This window comes from Haliotis asinina, chromosome 2, assembly GCF_037392515.1.
Source record: "Haliotis asinina isolate JCU_RB_2024 chromosome 2, JCU_Hal_asi_v2, whole genome shotgun sequence".
Taxonomy (NCBI): domain Eukaryota; kingdom Metazoa; phylum Mollusca; class Gastropoda; order Lepetellida; family Haliotidae; genus Haliotis; species Haliotis asinina.
Window position 1 is genome coordinate 62,617,476 of NC_090281.1, and position 19,540 is coordinate 62,637,015.

The 19,540-nt window shown below is 39.1% G+C and overlaps 2 protein-coding genes across 2 annotated transcripts; both read left to right on the top strand.

Moving 5' to 3' along the window:
- Nucleotides 1–9,666: 9,666 nt before the first annotated feature.
- Nucleotides 9,667–19,514, top strand: LOC137274094 (uncharacterized). The gene is made up of 2 exons (XM_067807093.1): nt 9,667–9,778; nt 16,797–19,514. The coding sequence occupies exon 2, from the start codon at nt 16,809–16,811 to the stop codon at nt 18,138–18,140; it is 1,332 nt and encodes a 443-aa protein (XP_067663194.1). The 5' UTR covers nt 9,667–9,778; nt 16,797–16,808; the 3' UTR covers nt 18,141–19,514.
- LOC137274095 (transcription termination factor 4, mitochondrial-like) lies at nt 14,167–15,849 on the top strand. The gene has a single exon (XM_067807094.1). The coding sequence runs from the start codon at nt 14,241–14,243 to the stop codon at nt 15,312–15,314; it is 1,074 nt and encodes a 357-aa protein (XP_067663195.1). The 5' UTR covers nt 14,167–14,240; the 3' UTR covers nt 15,315–15,849.
- Nucleotides 19,515–19,540: the final 26 nt, after the last annotated feature.

Genomic DNA, 19,540 nt, shown 5'->3' on the forward strand with positions numbered 1-19,540 from the left:
ACGGTTCAGAATTCAACACAAAATGTGTTATGTCACAAAGTATGCATAAATGATGTTAGAATATCCTGCTCTAAAAACATGTCGTGTATTTAAAAATATATAACATTGACATTTTATACAGGTTTGAGTGGTTCGGTTAAAGGCAGAATGAAGCTTCTTAAATGAAAGGTGTAAATGTTTGCTAAATGTGAATTATTTCACTACACAACTAGCGAATTGCTGTTTTGGATGAGCTGGTCGTAGATTGGAATCCATTTCGTACCCTTTAAAGATCGGGTTTGGTCATTAACGCCTACCTCCCCGTGCCGTTAATAAGCATCCCTTGTACCCCATACATACATCCTCGCATGTAAATATGGGTACATTTGAGCTTATACGCGCATTCATACCTAGAGCTTTAATGCCTCGGGTGGAAAATCTTACTTACCTCTGATGTAAGCAAATATGTTCACCCTATGGATAACCTCTTCTGCATGTTTATGGATAATGGACCCGTACACACGGAATTCCCTGGATACGTATACGTATATGTAATATATATATATATATATGTGTGTGTGTGTGTGTGTGTGTGTGTGTGTGTGTGTGTGTATGCGTGCGTGCGTGCGTGCGTGCGTGCGTGTGTAAAGAGTCAAAACCAAATAACAGTTTTCTGCTAACTTGAGTTGTCGAAAGCTTAAGGCGCCCGAGGTGAATATTTGGATAGTTTTACACATGCAGAAAACAGGGAAAAAGGGGAACGAGTGAAGTAGTCTTATTGAACGGGACTGAATTCTGCCTTGACACATTCACCAGATCACACGAAATGATCTAGAATGGATCCAGAAAAGACACGACTGTAATATGAAAAGAAATTGATGACACACGCCTCCACCTGTAACTTGAACTCATGAACGAGGAAGAGAAAGTGAAAGCTACGAATGTTTCAAATGTTCCTGCACACCACCATCGATTTTCACCTGGACCAAATCCATATGACGCCTATACCTCTGTGTTCAACATAGTAAAGTTAGTATACAATTCACAGTAAAGTTAGTATACAATAGTTAATATCCAAGATACTCCCGTAAGGAACACACACCCACCCTCCCGTAGCCGTTCTCATATTATAAGCCAGAAAACCCGCTTGAACATGTAAACTGCACATGAGATTCTTCTTTTTGTTACTTATTATGAGTACGTTTTCCACAAACTGAAACACTTATGTTGTCTTCTTTCACTAGTTCATTTGAAGGTGTTTGTATATAAATGTTTATAGAGTGTCCAGCTCATACAAGGTGTATGTGGTATTTTTGTTTGCTCATTTACAAAAGTTCTTTTTCTGAGAGGTCGAATTCATGCATGTAATTGCAGTAATTATAGCTATAACCTTCATATAAAAATCATTAGGAGTATTACTGATTCCTTCACGGCTACGTAGTTTTTTGCTAAATTTCTGTTTAATTAGATTTCAGACTAATTTTCTGTTTTGATGTCCACGTCTCTTCTTTGTTCTCCTGGTGCAGTGGTGTAGCCCTTTGGTTAAAGTGCTGAAGACCCAGGTTGTACCCACATGTGTACAATGTTTGAAGCCCATTTTTTATGTCCTCCGTCGTGATATTGCTGTAGTGTTGCCAAAAGTGGTCTAAAACCATGCTAATTCACTTCCTCTCTGTTCCGCTTCAATTACAAAGTGATAAAATACGTTGAGTAACATGTCCAGTGACATTTATCCGTGTCCCTACAGCTGTTTGTGCTGTGTTATACAGTGTTTTACTGGTTTCTGTTTTGGCCTTTGTTATTCCGCGATAAACTGTAAATTTCGTTTCTCATAAATATGTTGTGACATTTGTACTGCTTAAATGTCAATACTGAAATATTACTATGATTTTCACGTTGCTTTTGAATTCCGTGTTGCTCCAGCCTCAGTTCGGTGTGATTCTACTTGACAATTTGACTAGGGACATAAACACACACTTCCCCAAACACGGATAAAGTTTGGCCAGTTGTGTTTTTTTCGAGGATTTTCGTTGTATGTGAGTATACATGATTGTTGTTGATACATGATGTTCATTGATTCCTGGGATATCATAGCAGGGGTGTATAATCAACACTGCAACTGAAAAGGGTAGCCTGTAGTTCCTCGACATTGTGATTTTTCTTCAACATGCCCAAGAGGAAAACACTTCCCCAAAACAGATAAATTTGGATGTATTTTAGCAATAGTGCTTTGTCGAGTTTGTCCATCGTATGCATGATTGGTTGTTTCAAAATGTACATAATGATTACATTCTGATACTAATTTTCTTTTCTTCTGATCCAGACTCGCATATACTAGTATACAGACCGCCGCCATATTCCTGGGATAAATCTGACAATAGAGACAGGTTGTGTCAACACTGGGTTTATGAGACAGAATGTCAGAGTCATGTAAAATGTAGTTGAAAACATTCCATGCAGAACGCGTCCTGTATAAGTATAACACCAAGAAAGTAATGGATAGTTGCTACATGTTTAAATGTCATTTCAAACTAGGTTTTTTGCCCATCCAAAGATAGCGTGATGGGAAATAACTGATTTTGAGCCATGTACACTAATGAATACAGTTTTAGTTTAACTAGACAGCGAGATGTTTAAAATACGTGGTTCGAAATACACATGGATAGAAGCATACCTAGAAAACTGATTAGAACAACACCATCAAAGTCACGTCATTTGGGACGAAAGAAATGGAAGTGTAGAGAACGGAATCTGCTTATTGAAACAGTTCTGTCGTGCCCTGTTCCGATGGAGAACAGATTTTAGAAATTTAGGACTTCCACTGCATCATTTCAAAATGCATAAACTGTTTTAGTTCATGTAACATAAAGAGAGTGACACTGTTATATCTCGGTCCAAACGTTTACTCGCAAAATATCAGTGTACATTTTGAAAATAACTAACTACGGATAGACTTTACATAGCATCACATTATAAGATAGTGGAGCACATTTGAGAGAATTCAGATTCTGGAAAGGCCCATCCCCAAATACAAAACCTTGTCGGCACATAGAAAAGGACGATTGAAATGTTTTACTAACCAAAGAACTGAAATAAACATACTCGCAAAATATCAGTGTACATTTTGAAAGTAACTAATTACACTTGTACATACCATGTACAGAGATCATGTTCAGACTGAAAACCATATCTTCACAAAGTGTTCTCAACGAACACACGCATAACTGAGCGGGGTTTTCAATGCAACCCACAGGTGCGTGCATAATATCTGAATTGAGTTAGAGAGTGAGTTTAGTTTTACGCTGCACTCAGCAATATTCCAGCTATATGGCGGCGGTGATCTGTAAATAATCGAGACTGGACCAGACAATCCAGTGATCAACAGCATAAGCATCGATTTGCTCTATTGGAACCGATGACATGAGTCAGCAAAGTCGGCGAGCCTGACCACCCAATCCCGTTAGTCGCCTCATACGACAAGCATAGTCGCCTTTCATGGCAAGCCTGGGTTGCTAAAGGCCTATTCTACCCCAGACCTTCACGGGTATTATCTGAACTGAAGGATGTGGAGCAATGTTCAATATCTGAAAGATACAGTGACTTGTACAGAATGATAATATAGTTTAAATAGTGGTGTGTTTGTCAGTATCGCTTTAATGCAAACGCGAGTTGTTCTATAGTCGTCCGTTTGACATCCTTAGATGTAGTTTATCTAAAACTAGTTCGCTTCATAATGTTTACAGTATACAATCTAGCTAGTCCCACAGTCGTTTGCTAAAATTGAAATCTACACAACCAGCTCTGAGGGACAACTCAGTGGGGTATAGTAGACTTCCTCATAGTCGTAGGAGTTTTTTTGTCCCCAGGAACCAGGACAGTCTCCTTATAAATAAACAAGTCGGCTTGTGAATAATCCACGGTTATACATGGGTATGATCCTAGTATGAAGCAGATATAAGCGACTGACCTCCCATAACAATGTCAACATACAGGCCCCGCGCCAAACAGTGAAGCTTCCTATTCATTAATTGTGTGACCAATGTACCGTATTTATCATAGGATAGGGAAGATGTGTTGTACATTTGTTATTTGGAAAGGGACTTACTAGTATTTGAGTCCTTCATACAACCTCTGCTTCGCTGTTGTGTTTTTTTGTTGGTTTGTTTTTGTTGTTTTTATGTGTGTTTTGTGTTTTCGTTTGTTTGGTGTGTGTGTGTGTGTGTGTGTGTGTGTGTGTGTGTGTGTGTGTGTGTGTGTATGTGTGTGTGTGTGTGTGTGTAGTTACTGTAACCGGTATTTAATACATTTGAATGACGTAGGAATGTATGTGCCTGTAAATGTTATACCTATATCTGAACATATTTTCGGATTGTAAACCGATCGTACACATTGATAATAGGAAGGTGTAGCGTTTGTACGGATTTGCACTCATCCTTGTAAAGGTAAATCCATATAAAATACGCGTTTAAACTCACAATTTACATGATGACATTACTTGTTAGATGCATTGGTATGAATGTGAGGTTCGTAGATCTATGAGGTGTGTCAAGGTATATGAAGATTATGTACTATGCAGTAGGGTTCACTCTGGAACATGAAAGTCAACAGTTCAGTAACTCTATATAAACAGGCTGCTGCTTCGAGGCGTAAACAGCAAGTCCATGTTTTGTAAGACATTTCGCACTGTTGAATATTCAGTTAACCTTCCCTATTCTGTTATAAGGCTGAATGGTTTTAATGATTTCCGTCCAGAGGGTGCCAGTTTCACAAGTCATCTCACGTATAGGGAAACGTTCAAACGCCTCAGTTTATGAGGTGTTTTCAAATTATGAATCAAACTAGATGTGCGGCGTTGTCTCGACATTCTCTTCTGACTGTTAGACTGACATACTAATGACAGGGATTTATCACTTGTCACTTGTACTCTTTCCTCTGTAGTTTCATCTTGTCCTGGAACATGTCGTACACCTGCTTCCAGAAGCGTTGTAAGCCTACATTTTGCCACTCTTCGGCTTCCATATCAGTGAATGTTGGCTTCCCGCGAGAAGGTTGACGGCAAGACCACTGCCTTTATTGGAAGAGGGTAGGTCAACATAGTCACTGTCAATGTCATAACACTCGAGTTTGGCGCTCTTTCTCTTGGGATGAAGGCGCCAATGTTAGATGTGTCGCTGTATATCGTGCATGTTATCGAACAGCATCCCTCAATCTGCGCAAGTCGTGGCCATAGTCAATGATGTCTCACTATCCGTGTCCGAATCGGTTTCAGTTTGAGTGAGCTGATGTTGGGTCAGTCTCTCTTCTTCAGTCAGAGGACTATCCAAAGATTCTGTTGTAGTCAACGTCTCCCTTGGCAGATGAGGTTCAGACTGAACTGTGACTGGCCTGTTTTCCTCGTTTATGAGACTGACCTGCAGCCGAACCTTATCTTTGGTGGTAGGTTTTAAACTCAAAGGTGAGTTGTCCATAGGGTGTTTCTGCAACCTTTTCATACATAACTATAAAGTGATCCATATATTCGTGGAAAATTCTACGGGGAAAAGAGTCTGATTTGCTGTTTATCTATGGGGGAATGAGACTGGCTGACATAATGTGCGTCCAAGGCAATGTCTCTCGATTCTTTACCTCTCGGATTTTGTACCTTGAGAAAGAACATTCGAGGTTTGAGTAGACAGCCGCGAAATATTGTCGTGCTTTGCTTCGGCCATGAAATCGTCCAAAACCAATACGTTCCGTTGGTCAGCAGGAAAGTAGTCCTCGTCCAAGATATCGTAAGGAATTCCTTTTACAAAGGTCACCTGCCCGCTGATGTCTTGATATAAAGGCTGCCATTGAGTATAACACCAAAGAATGCGGGTAGGTTGGGGTTGGATCAGGCCATGTTGGAGCACGTGAGAGGTAAACACAATCAGCTTTCCACAGCCGCTGGGTCCGACCAAAAGAACATTGGAGAGAATCAGGAACCTGAACTGTTCTTCCTGCTTGACTTCTTGGCAAGTAATCATTCCCATCATGATGCTGTACAAGTGTACAGATTACCAGGGTTCGAGCTTTCTTTTATGCTGTTGACATTTCAAGTCAGCTTCTGCTTGTTTCAAAGCAGCTTTTGCCCGACTCACTACAGCTTGCATCTCTGACATACATCGTATTTTCATGGGTTGGGGTGTTGTCTTCTGTCCCCTCTGGGTTGTCGCCGTTTTCATGTTAGATGTTACTTGTTTCTTCTTTGTCCTCAGCATCGACTTCTTGGATGCTTCTAGTTTCTTTCTTTGTTGTGATTTTCATAACGTGATCTTCCTAAATATATATCTAGGGTCAAGTGTAATCTCTGACGCTTTCATCGTGTTGTTTACGTCCAAGCCCTTTGCTGGTGAGAGTTAACGTCTGTTTGACAGGCTACACTACCGTAGAGTTTATACTGTTTTGCAGGTGCAGGGGGGAATCTTAGAAGACACTCTTTTCGTCACAGCACACTTGTGGCTATGCGTTAAAAGCGATAATATGTGTAGTTTAAAAATATCTTACACATAGGTAAATAATCCTTGACGGTCTTCATCGTTGGCTTCCTCGGGCAGCAGGTCAGAACATGCGTCACATGGGTAAGACATCTTAAACTGAACTGTAAGCAGTCTCAAAGGGCATTGGCACAGGCGCAACACATCACAAAAGCCTTAGGAGAGAAGATTGGAGGGGAGGGGCGGTAGGCTGATATTCATGCATAACCGTGGATACTTGAAAAGGAGCCTTCAGAGGAATGGTTTATTCACAAGCTCATCTTGACTTGCTCATTCCTAAGGAGACTTTTGGGTGGTCGGCTGAGTTGAGAGAATGAGGAGACTATTCTAAATATGAAACACGTTGCGTGCCACAAAGATGTCTCATAGATTGCTTCCAACTCTTTCCCAACAAACCTGCCTTCATGGTGTTGTCATGCCCTGAAATAAAACTGTATGCATACTTTTGTTGACACGGTTAAAGTCAAACCGTCCGCTTTCTTTGTCATAAAGTTACAGGTTAAAGGAAAAACTGGCATGAAATATCACATAAACATCGGGCTCAGCTATGTAAGTCGACACAAGGCTGAATGATTCTTTAGAAATGGTTAACCATAGGTTCAAGACGTTCACTCTGCCGGGAGAGGGCGATTTGAAAGGACGGGAATACGCGAGTTCAATTCAAGTGCGCTCAATTCAGACTGGGCTGAGGGGTACTGTCTGTCTATTCAGGGTAGCACACTATACACACACAGACAATTGTGGTTTGCAAAAACCTCAAAGAGCACTGAAAGTACTTTGTAAACTATGGTATACAGCCTGTTCTTGTTGCTTAGAATGTGATGCTATCTACAATTGTAGCTTTTTAGCTATGATTACACGATGCCATTTAGAAAGTGGTCAAATGCAACGTGTGTTTGGAATTTCACTTTCTTAGTAAAGTACAAATTCTAGTACTTTTTTGGTTGAGTCCCATCCGGGATTCGAACCTGCACCCTCAGAGTCAGGCACCTAATCGCCAGCACACGAATTCAGCCGCCTAGCCCGCTGGCGATTAGGTTTTCAGCGCAGCTTTTAACAATACTCAAGCAACATCACTGAGGTAGACACAGGAAATGGGCTTCATACATGTGCCCATGTGGGAATTCAAACCCGGGTCTTTGGCGTGACGAGCGAACGCTTTCACCAGTAGGCTACCTCACTACCCATTAATTATACATGAAGTTTCTCCACCTTGTATTTGAGCATCACACATAAGACGCAATCCAGGAATCCATGGCAATGACATAGACTACCCAGAACCCATTAATTGAAGACATATTGTGCAAATACCTATTGATAATTAACAAAACAAAAAAACTTAATTAGAAGAAAGGTTCCATTTAGTCCACATGACTAAAGACAGGATAGACAAAACATGGATTTATATACAAAACGATGAATACACAATCAAACACGCGTGGGTGATAAAAAAATAAATATAAATATAATTGGAGATTACATAAATGGGGTAATTTTACCTTCAGTAAAGCAGGATGTTACACCTGAGAGCGTCACAGTTTAACAAATTCCTAGGGTCATGCAGATCCTTGGATGCTTCACGGTCTTGAACATGGATAGTGCCCTCTCCATTAAGGGCATGGGATAGGCAAACGTGGAGCTGCAGTGTAACATCCCTGAACAACGTGATCAACTGGTTCCGTGACAATTTAGCACTGCATGAGGTTTAAACTACAGTCTGTTTGGGTCAAAATGATACCGATTAATCACAATCATACACTAGATCGGATCGTTGATCAAACATTCATTTCAGTGCAGAATGTAGTGACCATCATACAAAATCTGGAAAGAAATATTCATAACGTTTGTCTCCAAAATAAATAGTTACTCAACAATCTGTCAAACATTAATATTTGTTTTGATTTTATTCCGCGTGGAGTTTTACGAGGTAAAACGAACAGTAGTACCATGAAGCGGCAACAGACTCAGGGGAGGGAAGTATTAGTGAGTGAGTTTAGTTTGACGACACACTCAGCAGTATTCCAGCTATATGGGGTCTGTAAATAATCTGGACCAGACAATCCAGTGATCAACAACGTGAGCATCGATCTGCGCAACTGGGAACCGATGATATGTGTCAACCATATCAGCGAGTCTGACCAACCGATCACGTTAGTCGCTTCTTACGACAAGCTTAGTCGCCTTTTATGACAAGCCTGGGTTGATGAAGGCCTACTCTACGATGGGTCTTCAGGGGTAGGGATGTGTGTGCAGCTTAGGATGTCAGCATTTCAGGGTTGTATCAAAACTCTTCCGGGCTGGAATCTGAGGAAATTTCTGACTCACTTTCACTACTTTCAGATTATACACTTGATGACTGGTTGAATAGTGACCTATTAAACCACCGTTTATGCAGTACCAATTCTCTATTTATTTCATTTTCAACTTTCTGTTCACAGTTTTCTCGCATTGCGGGTGTTATTTTCACTGATTTACTTCGCTTTGAACGCCCGAAATTTTGAATGCGGTATTACTGAGACTCACGTCGGGTTGCAGATTGTTCTATTGGATTGAGATCAAACAGACACCAGCACGCATTTTTTTTAATTGTTTTTAATGATGAGTTGCATATAATTTACTTATATTGACATGCGTGTAGTCCTGGACATCAGCAGCAGCCATGGTGAAAAGACAAAAATACAAAAAATACAAAACACCACATAAAAGAAGAAAAGAAAAAATCCCTCTACCTACCCATAGTAACTGTAAATTTCTTTTGCCTTCTTTTGAAGGGGGCAAGCCCCCCTAAAACCTCCCTTATAAAGATTAAAAACAATAGTACATGCATTCCTCAAAATTAAAAAAATCACAGCATGAAATGAATCTCCATTTTTATTTCCGTAATGTAAATAACACAGCACTGAAGCCTTACAAAACTTTCGTCGCCACTAGAGTCGGTACAAGAATATTACAACGGCACAGTTAAGTATTGGGACAGTATGATACAGACATGTTTGATTTCACGTGCGATTATTTTGTGAGGGATTCTAAGGAAGGCATTTGGTCACTCCCGAAGACCATGGCGTTTCGTTACATTTATTTTGGTCCGTTTTGGCGTTGGTCGGTTTAACGCACGTTGCATTAACTCCTCACATCATCGAAGGTGGCATGCGTTGTGATCGAGCTTATTGTTCAAAGGGAAGAAACTCCGTACGGTTCCATTCAGCATCTCATGTCTAAGTGCTTGGACTCAAATTGATAAGAATCGGAGTCCTTTTGGCGACGGCAGTCTACAATCTCATCAGGTCAGCTGTTTTGACATCATACTAAATTTCAAGATAATCATTCGTCAGTGTGACCGGAAGTAAACAAGAATTAACCGATGATTCAATATAGTCTCCCGCCAGTTGCCCTCGTTAACTTGCACAAGTACTGAAGTAGTGTTGAGGAACTTAACAAAGATACACGTTGCATAAACTCGTTTATCTCTCTCACGTCATTATAAATACCGATTTGGGTTTTTCTTGTTTATTAAAGGAGTAACAGTCATTGATGATTGCAAGTTATTACAAGCTGATAACAATTTAGTCAGAAACACTGAAGCATTCATAAAATGCGTTATCTTGACCAGTTCATCAAATCCTTTGTGTACATGTTAAGTTTTGATAATCTTACTGACGAATAGGAAATACAGAGATACTTCATGCTTCATACTTCAGTTGTAATGCCCCACTATATAAGTCTTGTCTAGTTGAAATACAGTAGATATGAGTGGTTTCAGAAACGGGAAAAGTTCTCTAACCCAGCACACCCTCCATACCAGCATTTTTTGCTGCCCCCAACAAATGCCGGTTTAGAGGGCTTCTACTGTATTTCAAGTCACAATGCTGGCATTTCCGTCTGGTCAAATCATTCCCAAGCATACATTTTTTATCCATCTTCTGAGATGTTCAACAAAAAACTGGGGTTCAGGTTCCCCAGGGGTAAATTTGGACTCATTTTTAAAGATATATTGTAAATCATGGTATTATTTGAAATAGTAAGTTCTTTCGAACATATTTTTTTTCTTAAAAAAGGAAACACTTTGTGTCGCAAAGGGTCAGAAATAGAAGAAAAAGCATGAAAATGGTGCCAGAAAGCACTTCCGGGAATTCTCGTATGTAAGCTCTTGGTTTAAATATGGAAAAATCACTGTTGTAGTGATGAAATATGAAATTTAAGAATGCACAATGTTTGAGAAAAATTAAAAGAATCAGGATATTTAAAAACTCTTTAATCAGGAAACTGGTCTGTAAATTCAAAATTGAAAATTATGAACATGTTTACTCGAAAATGAATGATGAAGTTGACAGTCTAATTAAGGGAAAAGACCAACTTTTTTGAGAGGATTGACTGACATCTAAGAAAATGGCTAGTCTTTACAGACAGTGTTTTGAGCCTCAAAATCTCTGCACTGGGAAAGGCATGTCACTCTAAACACCCAAGAATTACATCCAAATTTAAGTCCATGTTCTAAACTTCGTGTGGACCTCATTATAAAGAATTCTCGGTAGCAGAATTCAAAATGTTAAAATGTCTTAAGGGTAATAGTTTCATTATTTGTCAAGTAGTATGGTTTGGCCTGTTAAGAAATTTCTGATTCATCTGCAATGATTATTGACCGGTGAAATAGATACTTCAGATGTGAATGTCAAAGGAAATATATCAGTCTTTGGACATAGGAATTAAAAGTCCTTAAAATGTTTCAAGTCACTTGATTATACAAAGCCAAATCTACATATCATCTAAAATTAATGTCCTACTTAATGCTGCATTTGGATAATCTCACACTGAACAGATAATACAGTGTCACTTATTACAATTCCTAAACTATCATACTTTATGAAATATTATTGCATTGCATAAGTGGGTAGAGCAAGCTATTTCTTTAAGGTGAAATTAGATGACTCTTTGTAAGTGAAGCATATATTGTTTTTTCAGCTAGTGATATGTCTGCTTTGTTTCTAGCCTGATTTATTTATGATCTGTATTAAAAAGTTTTGAACAAGGGCAAACATAAAAGACTGCAGAGGTTCCTTATGTAGGACTTTTTGGGGTCTAAGACAGAAACAATACCAAAGCAATATAACTGTGCTGCAGTTATCATTCCATGTGAACTCCTTGAAGCCATATTGGTAATTGTCCAAACTCTTGTTATTCTGCAAGAATGTATCTTCATTTCCACAAAATATTAGTCATAACATGAAGGTTAAAATTAGCTGAGGTTACAAACACCAAAGTTCTCCTTGACACAAGTTCTTAATCCTTCACAGGATTCTCACCAAGTCCTCTGCAATATTTGACGGAATGATCTTTTGAAAAAAGTGACGTTTTTTCTGAATTATCTTATCCACTAGCAATAGCAGTTAACAGTTAAACCTGAACATGTAACAAGTTGTATTGGAAATACATTGGCACCAGGGATTTTGTACTGGCATTATAATATGTGAGCAACTGAGTTCCGGAGAACTAGTACTAGACCAGTAAAATTGTGGCAGACTTCAAGGACTGCCGGCATTTTTCTATGGATAAGTTTGCCATTTTCAGCTCTGGATATGCAGCAACTCTGTAGCAGGACCTGTGACATTTGCTTGTGGACAGTCACTTGTGACTGCAACTCTGTCTCCCGTGCTTTGTGTAGATCAGTGACAGTAGAAATTAAATTATACCTCAGCAGAGGTTAAAAAATCCCATCGTCTGGCACCCGGGACAAGTTAGTTTTCATTTCGGGCAATCAAAGAATGGTATATTACTTACCTGTGGACTACTCGATAATATCAGCATAGGGTTTTTAAACTGGAAATAAACTTTCATTTCATATCTGCTCAAAATGTAGCTATGAAATTTCGCAGTGATAATAAAGTAGTTATCTTTCTTGGCTCTTCATCACTTTTCGATAAATTGTCCATAAACATTAACATCAAATACCATGTTGATTTATTCTTTCATAATTTCATTATCATGATTGTGTCATAAAATCAGGGCAAATGGAAAATTAATCAGGACAAGTTACTTTCTTAAAGTCACTTTGTTTCTGATCTGTACTTGTGTCCAAAGAGGACAACTTCGAAAAAGGTCAGTTTCAAGCAGCAGAAATTCAATGGTAACATATACACATATAACACAATAGATAGACTGGAGATGCTTATGCACTCAGGATGCCTCATAACTTGAGTCTGTCAAGCTTGTGAAAATTCATATCCCTAAAGTATGAGGGTGGGTGGATCTCAATGAGGAAAGAATGATTCATGTATGGTTGGCCATAAACCCAGATTAAACCTGTGCTGGGGGCTTTAATTGAATTTTAGAAGAACTGAAACCCTCATACTAGCAGCTTCAATCCCAAATATAGAAAACATACTGGGATATGAATTAAGTAATGTTCATTATACCCAACTCATTCGCGGAACTGATTAGGTCACTTGCCTCAGTAGCTTAGCTGATGGCATATCATAGTGCCCTATTGTCATGTATCTTTGAAATTTCTCTGATTGGCAGTGATATCCCTCAGTGTTTCCAGCTTATGATATCATACACGATAATGGTCAGAAAATATATGACAATTTACAGATAATCATATTCTGGCGTTTCTTATTCTCACGGTACTTACGGATATTGGCTGAAAAAATAATACAAACAGTTCTTATTGTATGAATGCTTGTTGTTTTTAAATGAAGAGACTCCCCCGCTAACATCTGCATCTATCAACTGCTTGATCCATCAGCTGTATTACCACTCTTGAGCTCAGTGAAAAACATGGTCGCCCGCCACTGACTTACTGAGGGGTCTCGTATCGTTATGAAGTGTAAGGAAGAGGAATCCTGTTGGGAAGGGCGGGAAATAGTTATGACTTGTCCAAGTTGGTAAAACCTTACCAATATTCATTACATTGTAAAATTTTTATCATCCACAGACTTTGGCCACTTCCTAGTTACCGGTCAGTGATGTAAACAGCCACTAAGTATTGCACATGGGCAGTCTCAGCTGAAAATGTGTTTACCGCAAGAAAAGGAAACCCACAAGAATAGGAGAAGGACCTATAAATAGTGATTACTCAGAAAGACAACGGTCACCATGATTAAGACATGGCATCTGATTGGCCTTTGCTGTAAAACACTGGTAGATAGGCCTCTAAAATCTGAAGAGTCCATTGGAAACTGTAAAGGCCATGATAACTGTTAACATCATTAAATTATGCTGAGGGAGAAAAGTAAGGGATCGGATGAAAGCACAAGTGTTCCTTTAGTTTTTTCCATGTTTCTTCAGAAGTTTTGTATGCCTTATGAAGAAACCTGGAAAAAAATAAGGGAACACTTGTGCTTTCATCTGATCACTTATTTTTTCCCCTCAGTATATTTGCAATAACAAACTTGATAAACTATTGTGTTGCATGAAATAGAAATAATCAGCAGACATGAAAAAATAACAGAAGTTTTGATTTTTATCCCAGATGAATCTGTACGTATGGGTTCATCCTTGAAAGAATGCCCCGTACTGACATGATTTGCTCTTGTTTACAGAACCTCATATTCAAGACTGGTTCAAGGGACAACAACCATGACATACAGCTTGGGATGTTGTCACAGATACTCTTTTCTGTCCAGATTTTTTTGGGGTGTACCAATCAGTGGTAGACGTAAGACTGTGAGTTTACCCAGGCCAGACTCGGCCAGTGTCAGACTGTATCATGCCTGTAGGGCAACATATTGGTCAGACCATGTCTACAGTATGTTGAATAGAGAAGCAAAACTGCTCAGGGCTTATATTTCCTTGTGTAATAAAAAAGTGTTGATGGTACAGAGGCCGAGCAAACACATGGTAGTTCATTTAGCATCAGTTTCAAATGGCATTCAGTCTAGAAGATGTTACTCACATGGTAAAAATGGCCAAGTGGAGATATTGTCGGAAGATGAACCTAAGATAAGATCTGATGACAAAGATTTGTCACTTGGCCGTAAAACTTCATCAAAACATGATCAGACTGGTGTGGCTGTGGAAGAGGTAAAGACTCTGGCCCATGCTGTTCTAGAGGAAGCTGTTAAGGTGGACAAGATGTGTATGTCCATACCGGTACGGAGTGTGGAGAGAGTCATCCATCTCCTGCTATCTGAGGGCTTCAACATGGAACAGGTGAAGGAACTACTGATGAAGAAGACAGGACTCATCACCTCCAGGAGGCTGAAACAAGTCCTTCATCTGTTGAAGCGCTATGATTTTCAAGCATCAGACATCTTTAAAATATTGATGACAGTTCAGGACCTGTCTCTGCTTCAGAAAGATCAGATGAATAATCTCTATGACACTCTACTGAGAGCAGGTTTCAGTGACATGCATCTTCAGGATGTGATCATGAAGGAGCCAAGGTTACTGATTCTTGACAGTAAATACATCTTAGAAAGAGTGACGTTGATGAAACAGTACTTTAAAAAGGATGATGTTCTAGGAATTGTCCGCCAAACACCAGATGTATTACTGGCAAACTGGGATGACATCCTTGGAAAGTTTAATTATGTTTTTGGTGAAATGAAGGTTTCTCAGAGACAAATGGTGACTGCTAATTTGTTCAGTTACTCCTTGGAGCATGTGAGAAATCGCCATGTGTTCCTGCTGCGAGCTGGGTTCTTCACGGAGGACAAGCACCTGCGATGCAACAATCCTATCCTCAAAGACATTATAGGCACCAGTGATATTCAGTTTGCTAAACAGTTTGGTGGAATGCATGAAGCTGAATACAAGACATTTTGTAAATTACAAGCTAAATTTGAAATGGGAAAGGGTAATATTGAGACAGACTCTGAGTAAGCTGTTACAGCAGGATGTTATCATGTGACTACCTCCTGATGTATACCATACTTTGTTCACAATACATTTCAAGGTACTTAATTTCTTGGCAATTATTAGTGAATTTGAAAAATCATATGGCTTCAACAAAATTGATGAGCTTGCAACTTTGTTAACTTGCGTCTTATTTTTCTCTAAGCAAATTTTTAATTAAAAGTTAAAATATGAATTTATTCATGTAAACGTGTACTGAATTGTCATGCTTGGAAACTATCAGTTCATCAGTATATTTGTGAATCATCCCAAATACAAACCTGCAGTTTGCTTGGAATGTTGCCTTGAGTGTTTCTAAGCTCTATACACATCTATGAAAAATCACTTTGTTTTGCTGCGTGTCAATGACAGCATCATTGGATAGAAAAGAACCATTCTTATGATCAATATTTCATAGCATGTTTGTGTCAGATCTTTAAAACTAGGCCATTGAAAGAGAATTGTTTTTATTGATTATTGCTCTTTTCAAGCATTGTTGTGTTAATAAACATGTTTGAAACAATGTCACATTTGTAATTGTATCATATTGATCATTTCCTGCAACATTTTGTTGTGTTAATGGTGGTTGTCAGTGGTGATTTGTCATGTACACATATGTGTAAGGATTAAGTACTGACACTTTGTGATACACTTGAACTCAGTGTAGTGATTCAGTAGCTAGGTAGGTTGTTAAAATGTTCACTTCAGTACTACGTGTGAAGTCCACATTCGGTGGCAGTCTTGGCTTGACTGGTATTCAACCAAATACACCTTTCACAAACAAAGAAATGAATAATACCCTTTGCTCCCATGTTGAACTGTGGGGATTCAAGGCTAGAAGTCTGTAGTAAGTTACTAGTAAACCATGCTTGGATACAAGAAGTGATTTCTTGACTTGGGTGCTCATGAAGCTCAGACTGATGTGTCAGTCTGCGCCCAAGACATTGACCATTGCTCATTTTACCAATCACTGAACTGTCTGGACTAGACTATCGGTACTTACAAACCACAAGCATACCACAGGAATATTACTAACAAACTATGCTCATTGATAGGGCCAACAAATACTGCAATTAAGTTTACAGTTGGGCCTTTTAAAATACATTTCTCCTTTCTCACTTCTGATATGTCACCATCACTACTGTTTCTTGTATTCTGTGTAAATACAGTTAATGCATCTTTTGTAAATCAATTTTTGTTTATCGTACTTTGAGAGGCATAAGGTATGACTGAAAGAGGTCAAATGACACACTCCCCATGGGTTATATTTATAAATTTGTTATATTAATACACTGAAGAATTAAAGTATCATCAGAAATACTGTGGTGTAGATCATTGGTTTGGGTTGTCCAGACCTGATTGTTAACATATCGTCATGCTATAGTTACAATATTGCTGACTAAGGAAGAAAACTCAGATAACGGAAGGGATCATATTCAGTGTCAGTTACGAAATATCTTAACATTTCAGGACAAGGTAGCTATGGAAAATGCCGACGACTCATCCTCGGACTTTGATGACGACTATGATGAGGACTTTGATGACACGGATAGCTACTACACTGACATTGATGAAGATGCCAAATCAGATGACAGCTATATGTCAGATATTTGTATTGATCTGTCCAAAGATGTTGGCGATGAAAGTTATGTAGGTGAAGACAGAAACACACTGGAGGCAGGAAGTGATGAAGATGATGATGTTGATGAGGAGGATGATGAAGACAATGATAAGTGCCTGGTTCAGCTGACTAAGCCTTATAACCCAAACAAGAAAGATTTGCCAGACAATGATGAACAATTTGATAATTTTTCTGATTTAGACTGGGGTAACTTGAAGGCACTGATCATGATGGCTGATGGTCCTGGAATTGCAGACTGGTTCTCGAAAAGAAACATTTCACCGGCAGCTAAAAATGAAACTGGTAACTTCTGGCCTTTGAATCTAGCAGCTAGGATTGGAAGTTTGAGTATTTTCAATTTTCTGCTTGGTGAAGGCTTCCCATTAGATACACTTATTCATCCTTTCTTAGAAGCATCCCTGAACCATGAGTTTGACATCATGGAGAGGCTGCTTGAAATTGGTGTTGATGTAAACGTATGTGATCTGAGCGGTGCAACAGCTCTGCATTTAGTTGCCAAACAAGTGACCTGTAAGCCCCAGAAGATCAAGTTTCTGTTGTCCAATGGGGCTCGCATCGATCAAACAGATAATTCAGGAATGACTCCACTTCACTATGCTGTGATGATGGGTTCTATGGGAAGTGTGATAGCATTCCTGAGGGGAGGTGCTTCTGTGAATATTCTGAGTGGCAAAGGGCGGCCTGTTCTACATATGGCAGTTTATCGAGGGTTGAAGATGGTGGTCCTTCTGTACAAAGCCGGCGCCAGGCCTGGCACCTCTCAAGCATATAGTGAAGTTGCTGCAGCTTGGAAACATGAGAATATGAACCTACTGAAGTTTTTTATCAAAAGGAATGCTTCTGTTCAAATCCCTGTGACAATGATGACACGATTAAACCTGGATGACCTTGATAAAGTAGCTAAGATGTTGGATCTGCTGGTTGGCGCAGGATATTGTCCTCAGTCAGAGCTTCTGCTTGAGGTATCTAACAGATCAGACTTCTGTAAGTCAACACTAGACAGACTTCAGCAGGTACAGAGTAATGCCAGAAGCTTACAGGAGCTTGCCTGTTTTAGGATTAGGGACATTATCCGAAACCAGCATCGAGGCGTCCAGGAGGTAGTGAAACACCTTGATCTGCCCGACATTCTGAAGGATGTATTGTTGTTAAAGCATGTCACTGGAAAATAATAATAATCATCATATGTTGGATACACAACCAAGGGCAGAAGTAACTTTGATCTTTATATCTCACTTTGCTGTCTATGCTTAGAACATCTATATTCATTATCTTAGAAAATATAATGCTAAGATTTAACTGGACTAACATGCACCCCATAATCATTCTCTATATAAAAATGAAATTCATATGGATGTTCTTGAGACATGTCATACTGAATACACTTATTTTCATTCCCTTCATAGGAGATGTAAACTGGGAATAACGTTTGAGTTTCTTTGTGGTACAGATATGCATTATAACAGCATCAACACACACTGTCTTTGGTCACAAGCTGCCTGCAAGCTGCGTATTCCTTAACACAGTGAAATTATCATCTGCATCTTGCATTGCTATTTCCTACTTCCCTTGTCAATGCATGTGACCTACAAATACAATGTGGCAGGGAAGCTGTACTCCTTTTGCTCAGTCATACTCAAAACACTCTGTATCACATTATTAACTGGAACGTTATCATGTAAGATAACAGAAAACTTGATCAGTTACTTTTGCCTTTATGGGATAAGGTCACTAGATCGATGCTCATGTTATTGATCACTGGATCCTTAGGTCAAGACTTGATTATTTACAGACTGCTGCCATAAGCTGGAGTATTGTTGAGTGCAGTGTTGAACAACAACCAAACCAAACCAAAGCTTACTTTTGTAAAAGTTAAAGAACATCGGATTAGTGTTTCCATAAATGTACCCACTTCGAACTGGTCTCTAAAATTGTTAAAATAATGATTTGTAAAAGTAAGTCTTTGCCAGGCCAGAAGCATCCTCAATAATCTCAAGGATATATGTTACGATAACCCCTATACCTTGAATGCAACTACGGCGCAGCCTGATGATTTTATTACCTCTCTTGGCAGGCCTTTTATCCACTTTGCTGGGAAGTTGAGAGTACCAATCACAACTCACTTTAACTTCTTGAACTATCTAACTGATTTATCATTATATTTGGCAACACAAATGATTCAGAGGTAGAAGGGAGTTCTCAACGCAATTGTTTAAAGTTTCTGACCTGTCAATTTGTCTGTATGATTTCCCCCCAAATCTAAGTTGCACTGTGAACAAACCTTCGCGGCTGCATTTGCTGTCTTTGTTGAAACTGGCAAGTTCAGTCGTAACATCGGCTTAGCCAATTGGCTACAGTGATAATGCGAAGCAAGCAAAAGGAGGTAATAAAATCATCCAGCCTAGTCATAGATGCATCCAGGATATAGCGGAGATTTATCGTAATGTATACCCTGGAAATTATGATGAGGGGCCAGAAGGGGTGCATCATATGTGTTTATGTATATGTAAATAAAACAAAATTATTTGCTGTTTTGATACATTTCATGGAGTCGTTTTCTTTTCTTTTCAGT